The sequence below is a fragment of the Manis pentadactyla genome, chromosome 2 (assembly GCF_030020395.1).
Source record: "Manis pentadactyla isolate mManPen7 chromosome 2, mManPen7.hap1, whole genome shotgun sequence".
NCBI classification, from domain to species: Eukaryota; Metazoa; Chordata; class Mammalia; order Pholidota; family Manidae; genus Manis; species Manis pentadactyla.
Genome location: NC_080020.1, coordinates 66,109,878 through 66,135,519, shown reverse-complemented (window position 1 = coordinate 66,135,519; position 25,642 = coordinate 66,109,878). Strand labels below are relative to the sequence as shown.

The 25,642-nt window shown below is 37.1% G+C and overlaps 1 protein-coding gene across 1 annotated transcript in view; it reads right to left on the bottom strand.

Annotated features, from left to right (window-relative positions):
• The window catches only part of SPATA9 (spermatogenesis associated 9), a 32,926-nt gene that overhangs the window by 4,190 nt on the left and 3,094 nt on the right, over positions 1-25,642 (bottom strand). The window contains 2 exon segments of the mRNA XM_036925737.2: positions 8,707-8,802; positions 20,506-20,733. Of these exon segments, the coding sequence (XP_036781632.2) occupies positions 8,707-8,802; positions 20,506-20,733 (324 nt within the window).

The following is a 25,642-nucleotide window of genomic DNA, read 5'->3' as shown; positions in this document are numbered from 1 at the left end:
GAGAAGTACCAAATGATTTCACTCATATGTGGAGAATAAGAACAAAGGAAAACTGAACGAACAAAACAGCAGCAGGATCACAGAACCCAATAATGGACTAATAGTTACCAAAGGGAAAGGGACTGGGGAGGACGGGTGGGAAGGGAGGGATAAGGGCAGGGAAAAAGAAAGAGGGCATTACGATTAGCATGTATAGTGCGTGGGGGGCAAGGGGAGGGCTGTGCAACACAGAGAAGACAAGTAGTGATTTTACAGCATCTTACTATGCAGATGGACAGTGACTGTGAAGGGGTATGTGGGGGGGACTTGGTGAAGGGGGGAACCGAGTAAACATAATGTTCTTTCTGTAATTGTAGATTAATGATACCAAAATTTTTAAAAAATTAAAAAAAAACTATATGTATTTAAAAAACAAATAAATAAATAAAAACTTTGTTTTTTGCCTCTACCTAACCCCCTCCCCCCACCCTGTCCCTACTTTGGACAGTGATATGCCTGTGATGCCTGAGCGCCAGGCAATAACCTAAGGATGGAAAACACAAACAGGATAGGCAGGAGAAGAGAAGGACTGAAAGGCCTTGGGTTTATGACACTAGATATACTGTACAAACCTGGAAACTGTCTAACTTCAGATTTCTAATTAAATAAGATATTTAAATATATCTTTATCAATTAAGGCACTGTCAGGTATTTTTTGTTACCCGCATCTGAATATATATACAAACCTAGAGCTATAAACCTTGAAGTCCATCACTTCCAGCTACAAACAGCTTCTTCCTTTTATCCTATATATGATCATTTTCTATGTATGCCAAACCATGAAAAAAATTGGAAAACCCTATCTGATTTGATACATTTCTTTTTCCCTCACCTATATAACTTCTTCTGTACACATATAACTTCTGTCCCAGTCTCAGAAAATGAAGGGTCTTGATCAAGGTCCCTATTGCTTTTAACCTATACCCTACCATCTTCTGTCAATTATTTCCTGCCTTTTCAACTTCTTTCTTGACGGGTTCTTCCCCTGTAACATATAACCTGCTCAAGCATCTTACATCTTAAAATTAAAAAGTTAAAAATCTCTGGGACCCTGTTTTCACCTTAACTGCTCCACGTACTCTCTTTTCTTGATCAAACCAAAGTCTACATTCATGGTTTCCATTTTATCATCTCTTTACTCCAAAGCCTGCTTACTTCTGTCTTCTTTATCCTAACATACCATTGAAATAGTTCCCAAGATGGTTAATTCCAACATCTTCACTGATAGCTCTCATCGACACTTTTCAAACCTTCATTTTACTTTATTTTTTCTGCTCATATCTGACACTTCACTCACAAATTCCAGAGGCTCTACGTCTTGAATCTGTCTCTTCTGAATTTTTTGCCTACATTTCTGATGATTGCTTCTTTCTCTCCTTCATGGATTTCTTCTTAGCTCACCTTAAATGTTGCTGTTCTTTACATTTCTGTTGACCTTTCACTTGGCATGGTTCCACTCCCAGAACATTAACTTCTAACATATTATTTTGCTTTCAAGACCATAATCCCAGGCCTGACCTTTCCTAAGCCTTGGATGCACATAGGACCAATTACTATGTCACTAAAAAAATTGTTTCTATTATCTACTTAGAAAGTTTACAGCACGACAGAGCATGTGGGATGATTTCAAAAGCCTTTGAGAAATTAGTTTAATTTTGGTTTCTCCATAGCTATTTCTTCCCACCCATTTTTTTCAGCATATTTACATCCTAACTCTAGCTGAATGTCTATTTTGTATGAGACTCACATTTAAGATACTTAGCACTTAAAAAATTTAAAACACTTGCAAAGTATTTATTTGATATGTTCAATTTAAAAAAAAACCTAAAATATGTTTAAAAGTAAATTCATTAACTGTTTTTTTTTTTTTTTTAGGCTGTCTTGGCTATTCTTGACCCTTTCCATTTTCCTATAAATTCCAGAATAAACTAGTTAACTTACACACATACCTGCTCATTTTTATTGGGATTACATTGAATCTGTAAATTTTGGGAAAAACTTCATCTTTATTATTGTGTCTTTCAGTATGAGCGAAAATATTAACAAAAATATGCAAGATCATACTAATATTAACAAAACTGTATTAATATAATATCAATATATTAATAAAGTGGACTACATTAAAATTTAAACCTTCTATTTTAATAGAATAAAATGTGCAAGACTTCTAATAAAAAAATCATAAAAATCATTAAGAGAAAATTAGAGAAGACCTACATGAACAGAAGGATATACCACATTCATAGATTGGAAGAGAGACTTACTGTGTTACAAAGATTTATTGTAAAGCTCCTGTAAATAATACAGTGTTGAATTGGTGCAAGAATAGGAAATAGATCAACTGCATAGAACAGTGTGGGTAAAATTGTAACATTTCCAGAATATCTCCCCTGGCTTTAGAACACTTGCATATCAATAGGAGTTCATATGTGGAAAAAAGTATGGCTTTAGTGCATTTGCATCATTTCTCAGGGGTGGAGAGAAGTTCATCTCCGTATCAATAGGTAATTACCTGGGCAAGGAGCGCTTATCTGTACCTGAGAGGTGAGGGGGAGGGCTGGTTTTGCTGCTGCTGGAGCAGGAGAGAGAGATGGGCCAGACTGCAGTTTTGTAAGCAGTAAACGGGTTTTAAACTTTATTTCTCCTTTTGACTGATTTCAGTTTTTAGAGGTATTTTGCCCCGGGATTTCCTCTCCCCAGACTTACATATGGCGGCAGTTGGTAGGGTTCCTCTGAACCCAAAATCTGTTATAATGTGTGCAACCTTTGGGAGGGTCACCCCAAGAAATGATGGGGAGAAGCGCTCACACTGAGGGACGTGTGTCTACACTCGTGTGGTCTTGGAGGCACCACCACTACTGCTGGCCGTGCTGACCTTGGCCTGTGGCCCGAGCCTAAGGTTCTGCTTCCGCCACTGCTGCTGCTTCTGCTGCCAGATGGAGCCTGGTCACAACTATGGAAAGGAGCAGAGGTCTGGGTCACCTTGATAGAGAAGCAACTGGCTGCTGTGTACCACACCTTGCTGGCTACAGAGCCCATCACCGGAACAGCTCCAACCAAGGTAATAACCTCCTATCCCACTGTGGGGTGGGTGTGAGACTGGACTCAAAGGCCACAGAGTGGTGAGGCACAGACACCTACCATGTATTTGTGACTGGTCATTTGCCTTTGGCATCCCCAGGGAATGATGAAGCAGACTCATTGGCTCAGGTGTGCTGACTAGAAGGAAAGTGCCTCTGATGAGGCTCAATGGCTACATCAGCATCTGTTGCACGTGGGGCAAAAGACAATGTAGGCTGTAGTCCATTGGTGGGGCTTGCCATTGACCTCTGAAGAAGTCAGCCGAGCCCAGAAGGAGTGCCCTGCACATTGTGCAGATCAGCAAACCACCAAGAGGGGCCTCGTGTGTCTCTTTGCAGCTTATGGCCAGTCGCTGGTGATAAGAGCAATCAAGGAAATCCACTTTATTGAATATGTGTTGCAAGGATGGGTGCAGCAATTAGGAGTAAAATGGACGTAGCCCTGGACACATGTATTGGTGATGGCTGACTCTTCTGGCACCTTGGAGAAAAGGCCTGGAAGCTGGCTTCCTGTGTATTCATGGAATAACAGCAAAGTGGCCCCCCACAATCACGGTTATTTGCTTCTACAGTCCTTGTGTCCTGGATGTGCCCCCTGGCTGCAGCTGCCACGTGATGACTAGAATGGATGAGCTTTGGACTTAATCTACATGGGATTTTGAACCGAGCTGAATCATCTGGCTTGAGAATTATCATGATTGTGTTGGTGTTGTCAAGAAAAAAATGCTTAAAGAGAGGCTTGACGTTGTCAAATGTTTGGTAAAATTTTTGTGAGCAATCTAGCATAGTTGTTAGGAATGAGTAAACAAGTGTAGAAACATATTTTGTGCTTAGTGAGAGATTGTGCTGTAAAGTACATTTACTCAGTCTGCATAGGCTGAATCCTCTGGCTTGAGGATTATCAAGGCTTTATTGCTGTTACTATTGTATGTTGTTAGATAGGTCAGAAGAAGGGGAATGAGTAAATTGTAAGGCAAGATTTCTGGAGGGGGTGGCCTGTGGGTAAAATTGTAACATTTCCAGACTATCTCCCCTAGCTTTAGTATATCTGCATATCAATAGGTATTCAGAGGTGGAAAGAAGTATGGCTTTAGTGCATTTGCATCTTCCTGAGTGGTAGAGAGAAGTTCATCTCCATATCAATAGATAATTACCTGGGCATGGAGAGCTTATCTGTACCTGAGAGGTGAGGGGGAGAGCTGGTTTTGCTGCTGCTGGAGCAGGAGAGAGAGATGGGCTGGACTGCAGTTTTGTAAGCAATAAACAGGTTTTAAACTTTATTTCTCCCTTTGATTTCAGTTTTTAGAGGTATTTTGCCCCAGGATTTCTTCTCCCCAGACTTACAAACAGAAAGTCTGTAAACAGACCTATATATAGACACATATAAAGATCCTTGGTTTATGACAAAAGGGGTGTTCTGAGGCAACAGGAAAAGGGATTTTTTTTCACTAATAAATTGAGTTGGATCAATTGAAAGAAAATTGAACATGGAGGAAAAATTTAACCCTTACCTCATACTAGTTCCAGGTGAAGTATAAATCTAAAAATGAAAGGTAAAGTAGCAGCATTCCTAGAACATATCAGAGGGAATAGTTTCATGACCTTGGGTGTAGGTCAAGATTTCCTAATTAAGAGATAAAAAGAACTTAACATAAGGAAAACATTAATAAACTGGATTACATTAAGATTTAAAACTTCTGTTTAAAAACAGTGCTAAAAGAGGAGAAAGGGAAATACCAAATGATTTCACTCATCTGTGCAGTATAAGAACAAAGGAAAAACTGAAGGAACAAAACAGCAGCAGAATCACTGAACCCAAGAATGGACTAACAGGTACCAAAGGGAAAGGGACTGGGGAGGATGGGTGGGTAGGGAGGGATAAGGGGGGGGAAGAAGAAAGGGGATATTATGATTAGCATGCATAATGGGGGGATGGGAGAAAGGGGAGGGCTGTACAACACAGAGAAGACAAGTAGTGATTATACAACATTTTGCTATGCTGATGGACAGTGACTGTAAGGGGGTTTGTGGGGGGGGGGACCTGGTATAAGGGAGAGCCTAGTAAACATAATGTTCTTCATGTAATTGTAGATTAATGATAAAAAAAAAGGAAGAAAAGGGGGAGTACTCCCTGATAGGATAAAACTAACTGCAAATCACCGATTAATGCATCCTTTAAACATCCTTAATTTTGATCATTTAAAGGGTGTCAGATGATCAGCTATGGAAGTATATATTTCTGATAATATTCCTTTTTCTTAAAAAAAAAAGAAAAAAGAAAAAAAGGCAGTTCCTGTGTGGTGATCTCCAATAGGTTCTTCACAATGGTATGAAGGGCATATCAAAGTGTGGGCAGGGGGTTTGTTTGTGTTTATAGAGAGGATCGAAGCCTAATTTGGCTACCCAGAAAACGAATTAAGATACGATATGAAGAAGAACTTCCAACATCAACATTCTCTGGAAGAGTCATTCCAGAAGATGATCATCAAAAAACTTCAACAAAGATCCTGGTGTTGTTGCAGTTGTAGCTGCATTCATCCCACCGGTTCCTGGACTTGCCATTGGAATGAGGAAGGAGATATCTAAGTTGGCCTGTGCATATAGTAAAACAACAAATTTGACTGGATCTATATTGTCGGAACTCAACCAAGAATTAGGAGAAGTGCAAGTTGCAGCGCTCCAAAATCTTGCAACTATAGACTATCTACTGTTAAAAGAACATATGGGATGTGAACAGTTCCCAGGAATGTGTTGTTTTAATTTGTCTGATTTTTCTAAAAATATTCAAATTCAGTTAGACAATATCCATCATACTATTGATAAGTTTTCACAAATGCCTACAGTGCCTAACCGGTTTTCTTGGTTTCACTGGATATGTCTGGTAATTGTAGGTCTGCTTTTGTTATGTAGCTGTATTCCTATTATGTTAATGTGTGCACACAATTTAATTAGTAATTTAAAACCTATACACGCTTATGTTACACTACAAGAAGATATGTCAAAGAAATAATCAATCTTCCCATGTTTTCTTCCGTCTGCTACTTCTATAGCTTCTCTTCTTCCTTTATAATTACAACCCCTAAGTAGAATTCGTGCCTCATATTGAAATTACCGAGTATCATAATTCTTCCAAGTGGTAAAGATACCTCAAGACAAATGCTGGGCATAGAAGCCACAGGGCATAAATCTGCAAAGAAGTAAAAACCTAACCTTTTCAAACAATATTGCTTCTCTCTCACTTGCCAACTTTACATTTCCCTGTATGGCCCCGGAAGATGACTGGTTAGCCAGAGACGGGTAAGATTCCTCAAGGGAGGAGCAACCTAAGACAGGCACAGTCGCAGGGGGGCCATCAAGAGAGAAATTGGGGACCAACAGAGGGGAGGCTTAGAACCTCACCCCCCTGTTTTGAGAGAAATCTTCTGCATCTGTGGATGTTTTGTTGCCCTTGTCTAGCTTGGACTAATACTTAGTCTATAGGCACACACCTGATCATCTACATTTGCCCTCTTACAGCACTAAACTATGTTTTCTACCTTTATCTTGCATCTACCTACCACTTCAGCATTTTATTAAAAATAATAATAATAATAATAATAAGGGAGAAATGTGGTATTCACATATAAATCAAGTATAAAAATCAAATGAATAATCATAATTGACCTGATTGTTTATAGTTCATGATGTGTGATCAAAACCAAAAGTTTCTGTGATGACTGCCCTTGCACTGTTCACCATGTAAGAACTTATTCACTATGTAAGAACTTGTTCACCATGTAAAAACTTGTTTGTTATGCTTCAGAAGATTGGAGACTATTGAGAATTAGGCATGGGGTTGATTAATGATTGTGCATTGAGTCCCCTATACAGAATTTTATTGTTGTTAACAACCATATGATCAACAAATATGAGGGATGCCCTCTCAAAAAAAAAGAGAAAAAAACAGTGCTAAAAGAGTAAAATGATAAGTCACAAAATAAACTTTTCCCCTTTATAACCAAAAGAGGGCTTTTTCCTAGAATACACGTAAAAAGTACAAATCAGTAATAAAAAGATAGACAACTCCTAATAGAAAAGTGAGAAAAGACTTGAACAGAAATTCACAAGAGGATATCCAGATGTCCAATTAATGTATAACAAGCTATTCAATCTCATCAGTAATCAAGGAAATGCAAAATAAAACCACAATGACATAATACTGCATACCCACAATAATGGCTAAAATGGAAAAGACTGACAACACCAACTGTCAGAAATGTTGTAATGCAACTGGGACTCTAACATTCCATTGAAAGGAAGTATTAAAATGATTTTGGAAAATCATTTGGCAATATCTACTACAGATGAACACATGCATATTCTATGGTCTAGCAATTTCACCAAAACATATGTGTAAGAATATTCTTAACAACCTTTTCAAAGTAGCCAAAACTGTAAATAATCTAAATATTCAAAAGTAGAACGGACAGTGATGAAATCAGTCAGTGGAATACTACACAGCAATGAAAATCAACAAATTATTGCTATAGGCAACAAATGAATGAATCTCACAGTGATAATGTTGAGCAAAAGAAGACAAACACAGAAGAATATTATATAGTACATGATTTCATTTGTATACAAAGTAAACAACACTGTCTATGGTATTAGAAGTCAATATAGTGGTTGACATTGTAGAAGAGGCTAGTGACTGTAAAGGGAGCAAGAAAGAGGCTTCTAGAATTATGGTAATGTTTTGTTTCTTGACCTGTGTGGTACGTAAATGAATAGATTTTATGATAATTCATCATTATGTACCTTTCTCTTCATCTTAAAAAATATTTGAGGTAGGCCTGTATTGCAATGTATTTCCCTCTTAGCATGGCCTTTGCTGTGTCCCACAGATTTTTGCATTGTTGAATTACTGTTATCATTTGTCTCTATGTATTGCTTGATCTCTGTTTTTATTTCATCATTGATCCTTTGATTATTTAGGAGCATGTTATTAAGCCTCCATGTGTTTGTGGGCTTTTTTGTTTTCTTTGTGTAATTTATTTCTAGTTTCATACCTTTATCATCTGAGAAGCTGGTTTGTACAATTTCAATATTTTTTAATTTACTGAGGCTCTTTTTGTGGCCTAGTATGTGATCTATTCTTGAAAATGTTCCATGTGCACTTGAGAACAATGTGTATACTGTTGCTTTTGGATGGAAGGTTCTGTAGATGTCTGTTAGGTCCATCTGTTCTAATGTGTTGTTCAATGCCTCTGTCTCCTTACTTATTTTCTGTCTGGTTGATCTGTCCTTTGGAGTGAGTGGTGTGTTGAAGTCTCCTAAAATGAAAGCTTTGCATTCTATTTCCCCCCTTTAATTCTGTTAGTATTTGTTTCACATATGTAGGTGATCGTGTGTTGGGTGCATAGATATTTATAACACTTTTATCCTCTTGTTGGACTCACCCCTTTATCATTATGTAATGTCCTTCTTTGTCTCTTGTTACTTTCTTTGTTTTGAAGTCTATTTTGTCTGATACAAGTACTGTACAGTATATATTTAACATTACATAAAATAAGTATATTTGTAAACTTTAATAAGTCTCTTAACTTACCAAATAAATTAGTGCTGTATATGAAGCATATATTATGCTAGTTAAAGCAGTCTTTGCTGGAAAGGAAATTATTTCAAACAAAGAACCCCTTCTGACCTAAGCAGAAAAAACAGAAGAGTTTTCTTATTAAAATAAGTTTTCAGTGTTACAATGTTAAGTTTTACAATGTTAGTATAAAGTGAGAATTTAAATATTCTTTCTAAAGAAAGTTAACTACTTTAGATCTATCTGTTTTTTTCACATTCTGGAAATATGTTGGTTTATTTATCTCCTTTTACAAAAAGATTATTTTGCTAATCAAAACCTATGGCAAATATATTTAAAAACCTTGCATTTCCAATATCTAAATTACTTTTTATACATTTAAAACGTGTGTTCACTAGGGGGTGCTACTGTGCATGCTAGAAAAAGTCTTTTCTTTGTTCAAACTCATGTAATCATCCTTTACTAAATTATTCACCAGTCCAATTAAACAAACAGCAATCAAAATGCTTAACGTTTTCTGGAGATTAATGACCTTCTTGGACTTTAAGTTAATCATGAGACTAAAGACCAGCATTAACCTTAGATGATCATTAAGCTTCAGGAAACGCTCTGTAGTCATACCCACCATGTTTTTTTGAAACGTAAAGAAAGGTTTACACCAATAATGAATTTGTCTCTCGGTGTTTCAAGCTTCTGGTTAAAGGAAAGGTCCCTGCCTCAAATGTAACAGTATAATATATTCTGTTTAAGGGAATTATATTGTCTTACAGGCCACCTCCATTCCTTGAGTAGTACGTGAAATGAAGACATTAGGGAAAACATTCCTTCCATTTGGCAATGAATTAATCAGTCAATTATACAGCACTCTTAGCCATGCTCCTCTGATGTAAGAGCCAAGCCAATCAATCAAAGGCTTCAATAACTCCCCAGCTATTTTACAGGTGATAGCTGATAAAATCATGTAAATGCATAGTAAAAATGCACACAAACTAAAAAGAACAGTATGTACGTGTTCATTAAAAAGTTATTTTTAACACTGAAACACATGTTCATTGAAAAGTTACTGAAAAATCAACAATGATAGAATGGTTGGGTAAATTATGCTATACCCAGTTAATGGTATACTGCAGCCTTTTAAAAGATGCTTCTGAAGAATATGTGGTAACATTTTCTTGAGCAAATGCTTATATAGCACTGTGTACCAGGTCCTGTCCTAAATGCTTATTGTAGTACACTTAGTTTTCATTTACTGCTGCCACTATTGAATAAAGAACAAAACTGCCCATCACAATTTCCTTTCTCTCTGATTTGTGGGATGCCGACACCACGAGTACTATCTAGCCTAGTAACTGAGATGGTGGGGGTAGAGGGAGAGATCCCTTCTTATTCCCTACCTTTGAGGCCATGCTAACTCCTACATACAGTGAGAGGCAGGGACAGTTTTAGCCCACTCTCTCTGTAAGTCAGTCTGGACAATTTCCCAGAGTTTCCGGCTTCTGGAAAGAGCTTCCAGGAAATGAAGCAGCTGCTGCCCTTTCCCTCTTGCTAGGAGCAAAGTGATAGCATAAATCTCCTTTGAATTACACTACTAGGCTACAAGGAGACAAACATACAAGTAGAGAGCAGATGTTGGGAAGGAAAGCAGGTATACTCCTAGAAAATGCCTCCTAGCAGATTATATAGATTCATGAGCTTGTGACATATGAATGTGTAGTGGGAAGTCCATATTCAATAACTGGCAGGCCTTGTGCAAAAAAATTAAAGCAGCATCTACATGCATGAGAAATTGCTCTGGTTTCTGTTTCACTGCATCTTTTTTTTTCTTTCAGATTTTGTTCTTCATGTTAATGAAAACTGATTAGTTTCATAATAAATGATGTATTTGATATATGCTATTAAACGATCAATGAATATATTACCTAAGGGTAATTTTTTCACCAGTTTAATGCCTTAGTAAATACCGGCTATTCCTGTAATAAATCATCCCCATAGAAGATATATTTTCTCCAAAATTTATGTAGCTACTGGCAAGTAGCCATTTCTCAATTTTATGCTCACTTGTAATACATGTTTTTCATATTATAAACCATACTGTTTCATTTTTGGCTTGTTCTGAGCAGAAACAGTATATGGTAAAAACTGAGGTAAACAAACAGGAGAAATTTATAAATTGGTGGCTTTATTTAGAATGTCTTGGCCTATTTAAAAAATTTTTATTTTAACCTTCTTATGTTTATTTACACATATCAGTTAAAAGTATCTTAGTATCAATTTTATGCCCATGTATATTTTTTGAATTTGTAATATTAACATTAATATTAATATATAAGATATATGGAGAGTTATATAAGGTATATGGATATAAGACACATGGTAATATTAACATATAAGATTTATAGATATTTCAACAGTAAGAACATTTTAATCTTTAACTAAATTTGTCCCACATAATTTTGTATTCCATTCCTCTCACATAATTTTGACTGCCTAACCGCATAAAAGTAGTATCTATGTTCATCTTTTTTTCACTAAGAATGAGATAAATCACAAAAAAGCAAATCATAAGCAGTTTAGAAAATACAGATCCACTAATAGAGGACCTGAAGGTTAGAGAATTGCCAGGCCGAACCTAGTTTATTATTCAAAACCACCTTGATGGAAGATATCAGGAGGGGAATAGGGGAAACTCATTCAGTGACTCACGAAGAAGTGTTGCAGGAAGCACTGACCACTGTTAATGGACAGGTCCACAAAAAAACTGTAGCATCTGTTTGGGAAAGCTACATGACCATGTCTTTGCACAATCCACAGAACTCAGGAGCACAGGTAAGACTCCTAGCATTCCACAGTAAAGAAAACTATTTGACTTTGCTTACCCCAGTATTAACATCCTGTGGAATACTGCTTCTGAATAAGCTCTTAATCAGGTGGTCCTATAGGAGCTCATATGTCCCAACCTCTTGGCCAACCTGGAGAAGTATGTCTTCAAGATTCTAAAGGGTCTACTTTCTAGGAATTGTCTTTTTTCCCAAGTCTTGAATTATACCACCCAAGATAGCCTTGTGGCAGACCCATCAAGGACCTATAGAAGTTCCTGATATTTGTGAAGTTTATACATATTTTTTACACAAAAATATTTGTGAGGTATGAGTTTAAACCCTAACCTGGAATCTACCTGGGAAGGTTGAGATTGAGGCAGAAACTTTACTTGGAAAAGACTCTGACCTTCATCAAGAAAAAGGGAGCACAAATTCACTTGGATCCACATAAACATTTTAAAGGCTGTTTTCTTCATTTTTGCCTGTGTTTTGCCTATACCACTTTACAATGCCTTACAACGTAGAAGCATCATCTCTAATCCCACTCTAAGGATGATTCTATCACAGGAAGAGCCCCTGGTCTGGTGGCCCCACACTGGCCTGCCAAAGTCAACAACTATGTCTGTGAGCTGAGCTGACGTGTCTTGGCTGAAGTCAGCATTCAAGCTGATTATGTAGGTCACTGCAGCCTAAAGCAGCTGCCAATTTCACTCAGCCAGGCAGCTTTCAAGGCTAAGCAGATACACCATTCTGCAAGTCCTGATGCTCGGGATGTTGAAAACCTCCAGAAAGTTCTCTGATTAGAGTTTTCCATTCCTGAGGTCCCTTGCAGAGTTGGCAGGTGCACAGTCTCAGCCCTTCAAGTCAAGGAAGGGTTTGAGGAGAAACCTGACTCAGCACCGCAGAGTAGCAAAGGAAGCATCTTAACAAGATGGCCACGTGGAGAGGCCGGACTCCAACTCTCTGTGCTTGCATCACGACCTCTTCAGAATCCATCAGAATCTCTTCAGGTCACTTGCACCAGTTGGGTCTTTGGATAGTTCATGTTTGACATAATATCTTTGAATGTACTAAAGATATATAGAACATGCTCTAGAGCTGAGCGTCAACCAAAAAGACCTGGGTAGATTGTCAAGGGCACTCCTTTAACAGCACCCATTCTCTGATCATCTTGAGGAGATCATCACTGTACGTTTCATCCCAGACCATATCAAAATGCTGGAACACTATCCTAGACATACTAAGGGTCCTAATGAAAATGCTCCTCTATTCTGTACTCTTGAGGGAGGCAATTTGCCTGACTGGCATTCCCATCTACATAATGCCCAAAGAGTTTTAGTAGAACCATTTAAGGTGCGTTAGGTACAAATGCATCCATCATGCATCATCCTCAGATCAGTGACAAGAGCACATGAAGAATATCTTTGACACATGCCTTCACATAGGCTAACTAGGCCACTTACCTTCCTATATAAAGTAATGTCCTCCATGCATCCACAAAGCATATCTCCTTGAAGAGTAATTCCAGATTTCACTATTTTTTTTTTTCTGCACACCAAAAAAGTCCACTTTGACAGAGGCAGCCTGACAATTCTTAAAGGAACTCATGCTGGAATCCACTCTGGGTAAACTGAACTCTGTCACTATGGGAAGGCAGCCAAAGAGTGTACATACGAGAGCTGGTGCAGCTCCTGTGTATTATGCCACTTACCTCTCAGCACTCTGATACCTTGAATACACTCTATTCACAGGCCAGTATGTTTACCTCCACCACACCTCTCACATTGCTCTGTTTTTTCTTTGAATCTCTAGGCCATTGTTCTCACTATTCATCCTTCTATTTCTATCCTCACTGAGACTTTCAGATTTGAAATATGTTGTTTTCTTTCTTGCTACAGTTTAGTTTCCTTTCTGTGGCAATTTTGATTCTCTGCCCTAGCTTGCTCATGTTATCCAAGTAAAGCTTCTCCTCACTCCTAACCTGAAAGGCCCCTGGAACTTCTGACCTGGGACTGTTCCCACTTGTCTCACTCCAGCCATATGGAACTACTTACATTCCCTAAATAAGTTATGCTCTCTCTCGTCTCAGCATCTTCATATGCACTATTTACTTCCTAAAATAATTATCTTACTTGCTTACCTGGCTAATTACTCCTTCTTCAAGTCTCAGATCCAGTGTCATTTCTCAAAAGCATACACTGACTACTCTCTAGAATTATATGTATCTTGTTGATGCCCCCCTGGTACACTTTGCCCACTTTGGTCAGGCACTGCTACACTCCTGACATTGCTCTCTTGCCTATCATCTCCACAGTCCACTGGACAAGGGCAAGACATATATGGATCCCTAGTACCTAAACAAGTGATTTCACATGTCAGGTTTTTAATAAATACTTGTTGAATGAATGAAAAAGTAAAATCATAGATGTCACTTACTCCCAGAAAGAAATTTAACCATCTTATATTAAAATTTGTAGAAGACATTAAGAAGCAAAGCTGAAGGACATCTTGATCTAGCAACATGGCAGATAAGCTAATGTGAACTCCCCCACAAAAATATATGAGAGAAATCTCCCTGGGCCAGGAACTAAAACCCAGAGCAGTAAGTATGTGAACGTATGTCCCAGGACCTCTGGGAATGTTACTGGACCCTGACATAATGACTGGGGGATTGAGTTTTAATACAGAGACTGGAGAAGAGACTTGGACACACATGAGGTGAGGATTAGGCCTTTGCAAAGCAGCAGGCTCAGTGAAAGTGGGACTAGACCAACTGCATCCACCAGTCCAGGAAGAAGGTAAGGAAGCTGGTCTGCAGGCTGATGCCCCTGGTGCACAGGCAAAATCCTCTAAAGGGACAGTTCTACCACCAAGGCCAGAGGAATTTCTATTTTTAAGAAAATCCCTGTTGAAAACTTTCAGTTAAAAAAAAACACAGAAAAACAAAAGAAAAAGGAAATGATCTACTATGAATGAGACACAATATAGATCATAACAGTCAGAGCATCCCCCGAATATCTCAAAGAATAACTGCTAAAAAGACCATACATAATTATGCTTAAAAATAAACAAAGTTTTTAAAAGAAATAAACCTGTAAAGGATACTTTGCAAAAAAAAAAAAAAAGTAGAAATCTGGGGAAAACACCAAACAGAACCTTCAGAAATGGAAAATATTTTTGAAATTAAAAATAATTGAATAAGCAAAGAGTACATTGGATACAGCTGGGAGAGAACTGGTTAACTGGAAGATAGATCTGAGGAACTCATTCAGGAGGTATCAAAAAGATAAAGGAAAATATGAGGATGGTAAAGAGAGGTAAAGAATAAAATGACAAGGTCCAAAGTATGTTCAATAGATATTACAGAAGAGATGAGAGAAAATGAAAAAGAGGCAATATTTAAAGAAATAATGCATAATAATTTTCCAGAATTTAAGAAATTATCTTCAGATTCAAGAATCACAATGATTCCCAAGAAAGTGTACCCATTCTGGAAAGCATTTTGACAATAACTAATAAAATTCAAAATGTGTACCTCTCATGACCCAGCATTCTCTCTTCTAGATATATACCTGGAGAATGCCTCACACACACAGATAAGGAGTCATTCATAAGAGTATTCGCGGAAGCACTGTTTGTAATACAAAAAAATTTGAAGCCTAAATTGTCCATCTGTCCAGTAATAGATAAACTGTGGATTAATTTATCTTACAAAGAAATACCACAAAGATGTTAAAATAATACACTATAGCTATGTATATAAAACATGTTGAGTGAAAAAATGGGGAAGTTTCGGAAAGACAAAGTACAGTATAGTATTAATAAAAAATTAAAAAATATATATAATAATAGATGCATACAATTGTAGTAAAAATATAACAGTATGCATGGAAATGGTCAACAACTTCAGAGTAATGATTACCTTTAATAGAGAAAAAAAGGAGAAGGGATTGGGGCATGGTTAATTATATTTCTTTTTATAAAGGAGATATACGAAGGCAATAAAGCAAAATATCACTGCCAGTTTAAATTTGGGTGGGACTTCTGATAAACTACCTTTTATATATTTTTGAAGTATTTCATTGATAAGAATTTTAAAAATTAAAGCTAGAGTAACTGTTTACAATAGCCAAGATATGGAAGCAACCTAAGTGTCCAACAGTAGACGAATGGATAAAGAAGATGTGGTACATACACACAATGGAATACTATTCAGCCAAAAGAAACAAATCCTACCATTTGCAACAACACAGATGGAACTGGAGGACATTATGCTCAGTGAAATAAGCCAGGTGGATGGGTAGGAAGAATTAATATCGTCAAAATGGCCATCCTGCCCAAAGCAATATACAGATTCAATGCAATCCCTATCAAATTACCAACAGCATTCTTCAATGAACTGGAACAAATAGTTCAAAAATTCATATGGAACTGCCAAAGACCCCGAATAGCCAAAGCAATCCTGAGAAGGAAGAATAAAGTGGGGGGGATCTCACTCCCCAACTTCAAGCTCTACTACAAAACCACAGTAATCAAGACAATTTGGTACTGGCACAAGAACAGAGCCACAGACCAGTGGAACAGAATAGAGACTCTAGACATTAACCCAAACATATATGGCCAATTAATATATGATAAAGGAGTCATGGACATACAATGGGGAAATGACAGTCTCTTCAACAGATGGTGCTGGCAAAACTGGATAGCTACATGTAAGAGAATGAAACTGGATTACTGTCTAACCCCATACACGAAAGTAAACTCCAAATGGATCAAAGGCCTGAATGTAAGTCATGAAACCATAAAACTCTTAGAAAAAACATAGGCAAAAATCTCATGGACATAAACATGAGTGACTTCTTCATGAACATATCTCCCCGGGCAAGGGAAACAAAGGCAAAGTGAACAAGTGGGACTATATCAAGCTAAAAAGCTTCTGTACAGCAAAGGACACCATCAATAGAACAAAAAGGTATCCTACAGTATTGGAGAATATATTCATAAATGACAGATCCGATAAAGGGTTGACATCCGAAATATATAAAGGGCTCACACACCTCAACAAACAAAAAGCAAATAATCCAATTAAAAAATGGGCAGAGGAGCTAAATAGACAGTTCTCTAAAGAAGAAATCCAGATGGCCAACAGGCACATGAAAAGATGCTCCACATCGCTAATCATCAGAGAAATGCAAATTAAAACCACAATGAGATATCACCTCACACCAGTAAGGATCGCCATCATTGAAAAGACAAACAACAACAAATGTTGGTGAAAGGGGAACCCTCCTACACTGCTGGTGGGAATGTAAATTAGTTCAACCATTGTGGAAAGCAGTATGGAGGTTCCTCAGAACGCTCAAAATAGAAATACCATTTGACCCAGGAATTCCACTTCTAGGAATTTACCCTAAGAATGCAGCACTCCAGTTTGAAAAAGACAGATGCACCCCTATGTTTATCACTGCACTATTTACAACAGCCAAGATATGGAAGCAACCTAAATGTCCATCAGTAGATGAATGGATAAAGAAGAGGTGGTACATATACACAATGGAATATTACTCAGCCATAAGAAAAAAACAGATCCTACCAGTCGCAACAACATGGATGGAGCTAGAGGGTATTATGCTCAGTGAAATAAGCCAGGCAGAGAAAGACAAGTACCAAATGATTTCAGTCATATGTGGAGTATAAGAACAAAGGAAAACTGAAGGAACAAAACAGCAGCAGAGTCACAGAACCCAAGAATGGACTAACAGTTACCAAAGGGAAAGGGACTGGGGAGGATGGGTGGGAAGGGAGGGATAAGGGCGGGGAAAAGAAAGAGGGCATTACGATTAGCATATATAGTGCATCGGTGGCACAGGGAGGGCTGTGCAACACAGAGAAGACAAGTAGTGATTTTACAGCATCTTACTATGCAGATGGACAGTGACTGTGAAGGGGTATGTGGGGGGGACTTGGTTAATGGGGGAGCCTTGTAAACATAATGTTCTTCATGTAATTGTAGATTAATGATACCAAAATAAAAACAAACTAATAAATAAATAAAAAGAAAAGTAAAAAAAAAAGAAAAAAATAAGCCAGGCAGAGAAAGACAAGTGCCAAATGATTTTCCCTATTTGTGGAGTATAACAATGAAGCAAAACTGAAGGAACAAAATAGCAGTAGACCCACAGACTCTAAGAAGGGACTAGTGGTTACCAAAGGGGAGGGTGGGGGAGGGCGGGTGGGGAGGGAGGGAGAAGGGGATTGAGGGGTATTATGTTTAGTACACATGGTGTGGGGGATCATGGGGAAGACAGTGTAGCACAGAGAAGGCAAATAGTGAATCTGTGGCATTTTACTACACTGATGGACAGTGACTGCAATGGGGTATGAGTAGGGACTTGATAATATGGATAAATGTAATAACCACGTTGTTTTTTTCATGTGAAACCTTCATAAGAGTGTATACCAATAATACCTTAATAAAAAAATTAAAGCTAGAGCCTAAAATAATTAAAACAAGGACAAAGGAGAAGAAAATTTCACAGTGTGATTTTGAATTATGTCAAAAGAGACAGCCATAGTCAGCATATGGACCCAGGACAAGTCACTTAATCCCTCAACCTGTTTCTTTCATCTCAGATTCTTGGAATAAGTTATCACAACCAAGTTCTAAATTTGCCTGTGAATACCATAGTCAAGGCAAAATAGCAAATACATTGTATATTTTAGTTCTCAATATTGGGTAAAGAGGAACAACTGGAAAGACAGGTTATTTTTCTGCCAGTGAATTTTCATGAGTATCGGGAGACAGTTCTCCATGGATGCCTCTTATTCCTATACAAATTGAGCCTCTGAGCCAAAGGTGTGGTTGAACAGCAAGTACCTGTGGATGCTAGAGAAAGTGTATTCCTCTGGAGAGCCCTAGGGATACACCTCCCAAAGACATGCCGCAGGGCACTAAGCTAAGGCCCCCTTCACAGACATGCTCTTCTACCTTGTACTTCCTCTCTTTCTGAGGCTGGAAGGATAAGGCTGGATCCGTATAAATAGCTAGGTCTCCTAATTTCAGGCTTCCTCTCCTGTAATGCAACTTAATACATCTGCAGGTAACACCTGGCCCACATCACATTGCCCTTTGGGAACTAAGGAGTAGGGAACTGACACCAGACGCTGCTCTGGCCGCTGCTTTTGCTGTAAACAATCAATGACTTGTATCTCTGATTCAAGGGGGTCTACATCTTCTATCAGTGTGTGTGTGTGCGTGTGTATATGTATAACTGTGACAGGCTAACTTGTTAGTTTATGAACAGTGTAAAATCTCAGTTCTGACTTAGCAAAGAAACAAAAAAGAAGATGCCAATAACATAATGGACTTTCAACATGATTTTTTTAGTGTCTTTAAATATGATTTCATAATAAATACAAAAATAGTCTTCAAAGGACACATTATCACCCTTTATAGAAACCATGGGTCTAACAATGCCATGAGAGAAACATCAAGGCAAAACATTAGATTCCAAAAGATATTTCAGTGGGAATTACATGGTTTGACTATGTTTCTTTTTGAAGATCTAAAGATACAGGAATAACACTTGTGGTGCTTAGAGAATCCAGTAGTTAACAAACACAACCATTTTTTACTTTCTCAAACATCAGGTGCTATAAGGGAGCCTTTTATAAATGTTGGCTCAGGCAATTGATAGTTGAAATAGCCAGTGGTTTCTGGAAATTTTAAAATTAAATTTAAATAAATTAATTTTTAATTTTAGAGGTTTTTTTCATTAAAAAGATATTTCTGTGTAATTGATAGTTCATTGATTCTAGTCATTCATCATCTATTCTCTCATCTTCTTGAGACAACCCAGATTTTTATTTGACGAGTCATCTTATCCCCATTCTTAGGCCATGTGCTCTGGATGGGGCTTCAACTTACACTCCAGGGACGAAGCAGATAACCGAGTCCTAGGCCAGTCAGCGCATCCCATCTTCTTGGCTTTGAAGCACACCACTCTCCAAGAGCGAACCTAGGGGGTTGGCCAGAACTGCAGGGTTTAAGACTCTCATTCTTTTCTGCTATAATTGAACCTGGAAAGATGTAGCCCTGAAAACAACTGCAAATCATCTTGTGACCACGAAGGAAAAGTCAATCTAATAATGGAGTCAACACAAAGAAAGCAGAGCCTGAAGATGGAGAGAGAGAATCCCAAAGTACCTATATCCAGCTCTGCCTGAAGCCTTATCAACTCTGGATTGTTCGACTACATGAACTAATACATCTTCTTTTTGGATTAATTCAGTTGGTGCCAAGTTTTCTCTTCCTTCAGCAAAAGAGTCACAATTGATTCACTCTGGGGTTTAGATGACAGACTTACAAGATTCTGAATCTTTCATAGCAAAGGGACATTTTGAATAATGCCCAGACTGCAAAACTCAGAGTTCTGTGCTATAAAGTTTAGGAAAAAACAAACTGGCCTTAAAAAAGTTTTAAGAGCTGTTGTCCTTAACAAAATATAAGAAAGCCTCAATAAAACAAGGTAGAACATGCAATTTGAAACATATCTGGATGTAGATGAGTCTATTGAAATGATTTATAGTTAAATATACTCTTTATATTATGTCAAACAAAGATTATCTTGGAAACAAAGTTATAGGGAAAAGGGAGCAAAACCCAGTAATTGTTAAGGCTTACTGTAGGATTTCTTTTAGGTTTGATGTAGGCGATAGTTTGCATGCTTATATCGAGGTTGAACCATTTGAAGTTGACAGCTTCATAGAGTTCAATCAAATAACAAAGTAGAAAAAAGCCCGTATTACTTCCTCTTCCAAATTTATGTAAACGAGAGTATACGCTATATTGAAAAAAGGGTAATCACTTATTTCTTTTACCCAACTATTCTTGTTTTACATGTAATACAAATGCGTTACATTTTTATTTTTCAAATCTTGCAATTTCAAAACAGTTCCTGAAAGAAAGGTCCATATCTTGTGCAATCTCACTTACCTGCATGTTATATCGGGGCTGCTTTGGTGCGTTAACTTCCCTCAGCAGACGATGAGACACGTCTCTTCACTCTAAAAGCCTTCAAGCAAGCTGAGACTGCAGAAGTCTGGCCATTGATTTGGAGGATTTGAATATGCTGTTTAATCCTTGAATCAATGTTCCTCAGCTGATCTTCGCTAAAGCTACAGACATTCTGATTTTGGATGTTTTCTGTATCTGTTCTCTTTGCTGGAAAATAAGCCTCTGAAAAGTGACTGATGTATGATTTGCCAGTGCATTATTAAAATCTACTTCAGGCAAAGGCCAATCGCCACATACATGTACATTGTACATGGTCCTGTGCATATACTCAGTGTCTAATAATTATCCCACCCCTCACAACTCATTGACCCCCACCATGTACTTAAATCCTTATATGAATATAGGATTTTCTTCCCTGAGGATAAATATCCAGAATTTAAGTTACTAGTCTAAAGTTATAAATTTTTCATTTTTCTCTGGGTTTATTTCTTGTATTCATTTTTAAAGAGCTCTTTCAAAGGTAAACATCTCTTATTCAAATATTGTTCAATGTTTGATTATTCAAACAATAATTCTTATTTAAAATGTGCAAATATTTTCTGTTTACTTTAAAATTTTAAATGATAAAATATAGCATACATACACAAGTAATATACAATTTACTTTAAATTTTTAAATAAAATATGCATATAAAATACATTGTACAATTCAAGAAAAATATAACAAATACCCTATATACTAATCAACAAGCTTGACAAATTTTTACTTCTAAAAACTTAAAACATCCTATGAGCATTGTGATAGAAAAAATTTGTGGCATTACCAAAACAAATGACAAATGGTTCTTTCTCTGCTCTACCAGAAAGTGAACCACAGGGAAATTAATTATAATGTGGTCAGACTGCATTCCAGGCAACAGACAAGTACAGTTTCTATTATTCCCTAAAGTAATTTTATGGGCTATTCTGGCTTTTTGTATATAACTTGGGAGAAGGGAGTGGTTAATAACACAAATAAACAACTTGTATTGAGTCCAAATATGTAAGTACAAAATCTCTCTTAAATGGATTTTTGGGGGGTCTACAATGAGCATCATATATTTAAGAGCTAACATACTGTATATTTATTTTAAATGCCTTACCTTTTATGCTGAAGTACTAATCTTATTATTGCTGATTTTGTCCTCAAAGTTCAGTACTTCTCTTACTGTTCGGCATTTGTCATTACAGATAACCGAAAGTTGTTCTAGCTTGCCAATCAATACTAACAACAGAGAATGTGATCTAAGTTGTGGGCTGCTACAATGTCTACAATTACAAGCCACCTTGTAGTAAAACAGTCCCTTACCAGCAGTTCTGTGGTGGGCAAATAAGCAAAACAACATGCTGGTGCAATCCCTTGAAACTCTAAACTCCACTGGTCACCAGCACACCACAGAGAGCAACCTTGTGACCTGCAATATCCACACTCGGCACATGCAGATTCAGCTGCTCTTGTGACCTTATGCTTTGCTGTGCTGACTCTTCTGGCTCCTCAAGTTAGAGCAGCTAGAATATTTGGCTACACTTTTGATTACAATTTACTGTCTTTTCTCTCATTATAATTTATAATCATAAGGTGAGGGGCCTATTACCAGGGCAAGCAGGCACGAAGTTTTCTGTTCCACCTTTACTGAGACGTCATCTATGTGGTCACTCACTGTTTGCCTTTCATTTTTGCAGTTGGAAAACGCTGATGTGCTGCAGTTTCCCTCTCCTTATTTTGTAAGTTTTAGAAAATCATGGTGATCTGTGCATGTGGCCTGAATTCACTGAGTTTACACATGTATTTCTAACTCATCTTGATTTATTCCCCAAACACTGCACTAGATTGATCTGTTCCTTTTCCCTCTTTTACAAAGTTGTCTTTCTACATTTTTATCTCTGTAGAAAAATAAGCATATTTGTAATTGATAATCCATTAACCAAAACTCTCTTGTAAGATTCACATTTGTGTTGGCCAAAATATTGACCAAAAAAACCGTATTTTAAAATTTCAAGTGTGCATTACAATAATGCTTTCACACACTTGGTGTTATCTTTCTTGCTTAGTCTGCTCATTAATTCATGTATTTTTCCAGCAGACTCAACTTGCTCCCAATTAATATATCTTTTTCCCTTTAATGTTCAAATGGTTACAATTTGACTGTGCTTCTCTTCATGGTTTTTAAAACACTTTCCTTTTTTGATACTTTTTTAGAAACCTCTGAAAGAATTATTAATTTTGACATTACAAAACATGAAAAAATATTACAAAAATGTTTCTGAACACCTTTATTTTCACTGCTACAAAACATAGAATCAACTTCTTTCCAAGAAGACCATCATTGCTTTCAAGAAGGATAGTACTGGAAACCAACTCTGGGCAGTGGTTCATGTTCAGTGGTTCATGTTCAGAAGGTTCAGAGAACCTTCTGGGAATATGAAGGTGACCATAGAGGAGAGGCTACTTACATTCCATTAGACACAGAATGAACACAATGAGCCACTCTTCTTTTTAAAAAATAACAGTCACCATTTTATGATAATGATTTCAATTCACGATAGTTCACTGACACCTTCAGTGAGTTGACTTTTTAATTAGCTATAGCAAAAAAAATTTTAAATAAAAGGTGTTTTTCCTTTTGATAAGCTACTGACTTTTCTTTTGTGTGATATTTATGCTATGTATTTTCTCACCAAACTGTGTACATAAATTTAAATATTGACCCCAAATCCAGAGGTTCTTGTTTCTTTTTTTTTTTCCTTTTTTGACTCTTGGCCTAAGTAACCTGATAATGGCTCAAAGTATGCAAATTTAGATCATTCTTTTTGTCATCATCATCTAAGCACATCACCAAATGTCAGAAAAGAAATTCCAACTTCCCATCACAACCAATATCTAAGAGACACTCAGAGGTACTTAAGGACCATTTCTTTTAATAAAAGAATTTAGCATCAGTTAATCAGACTGGTTTGAGAATCCTGCTCCAGATTTCTCTATTTGGGTTCCACTCTTTGAATATATCTCCTGCTTTCCCTTTTTATTTTTTTCTAGAGCCATGCCCATTTCTCTATCATCAGCAGTTTTAAGGCTGAACTCCAATTTCTATTACATCAGCTTTTTACTACCCTCCATCTATAAAACCCGCCTGTCAGCAATCTTATTCACTCCTTTCTCTGACTAGTCTCAGAATTTGACCACTTTGAACTACCCCCAATGCCAACAGTCTGTCCACTGTATTTATATATCACCATTGTCTCTTCTCCAGACTAGTAAATTAGCCTCCTCAATGGTCTCCCTGCTTCTACCCTACCCTATTCTCATTCTGTTCCTTAACATACCAGCCAGAGAGATACAACTATCACATCCTGCTTTTCTGCTCAAATGCGTCAGTGGCTTCCTGGCGCGCTCAGTGTGAAAGCCCAAGGGCATATGGTCTACAAGGCTCTTTGAAGGTTGTCTCTGCTTTACCTCTCAGGCCTCATTGTCATTTCTCTCCCTTTCCCTCACTATTAGTTGAGCCTGTTAGGTGTACCCTCACCTTAGGGACTTTGCACTAACTAGCCATTCCATTCCTAAAGAATATCGAATTACTACCTCACTTACTTCAAGTCTTAATTCAGAATCACTTTCTCACTAAGACCTTCCTGGTCATCCTACCTTAAGCGTTCATTGTTCTCCCTATCCCTACCCCTACTTTTATCTCTTCTTTGCTGTATTTTTTTTCTCCTTAAGACCTACCATTAACATAATATATAGTTTATTTTCCTTGCTTCTTGTTTTTCTACTTGACTAGGATCTAAGTTGTTTGAGAGCTGTGTTCTCCATTTGGATCACTGATCTTTCCCCAATACCTAGAATAGTGTCTGACATATGGTAGGTGCTTTATAAATTATTTGTTCAAATAGAAGAGTATCAGAAAATGTAACAGACAAATATACCAAATATTAAATTAGAAACCATCCAGAAAGCTTTCAGTGAACAATGGGCTCTGTAACTTTCACAATTATGGTAGTGCCCCTTAAGAAACAACTCCCCAAAGACAAAAATATAACTGAATTATAGAACACTCTAGTTACAGTCCTACTCTCACATTTAGAAACCTGAATACCAATATAAGTACTTCCCAGACATCAGTGGTGCATCCCTTAGGAGTTTTGTCCTACATGCTATTTTTTTAAAGCATAGAGAATTCAGGAAAGTACACCTACAGCTATAAAAACCCGAAGTTTTGCATGGATTCTAATATATTCTATCTACAAGTCCCAATTTTGAAGTATATGGTTAAATGTAAAATACAGACTAAAACACATAATCAGTCAGCTTTCAGAATTAAAACCCACCATGACCCTATTTACCAAAAAATATTTCTCTCATTCAAGAAAAGACCACTAGAATTATAATTTTTTAATTCCCCAGTTGTAGTACACATTTTCCATTTGTTCAGATATAAAGGCTTAATATTTTTATATCCTCATATGGAAATCATTTGCAGTTTCCAAGTACAAACCTTAAAAAATTACTTTTTGCTAATGGAAGAAGATACTAAGGGTATAGGGGTATGGGCTTGGTTGAACATGAGTAGAGAGCACATGACCTCAGAAGCCACAACTTCAAGCCAAGATTCTAACATTAACTCCTCTCAATACCACAAAGAAAATTTCCATCAAAATATTTAGCCATGAAAAACTATTATAATAGCCATTATTCTGGGTATATTCTTTATAAAAATTCCACCATTACTCCCATCAAATCGGTTTTTTTGTTATTTTGGTTTTTTTGTTTGTTGCTCCAGGCCAACAAGATGGCCTTTTACTAAATAAATAAATGACTAAAAATTTTTTTTAAAGATTTAAATACTAATCACCAAATTAGGGATTTAAAATATAGTCTAATTAATAAAGCCCTTCGAGCTATTTCTTAGAACCATTCCTTTAAGTGTATTTGGGAACTATGGATCACCCTGGAAATAATAAAATTTACAGCATTTACAATATGACCTTTTAAAAATAATCTAGTATTAACTAAGTATTAACATTGTTTTCTGGATGATTTATTTTTGAAGAGCAAATTAACTTCAGTGTGTTACAATGGC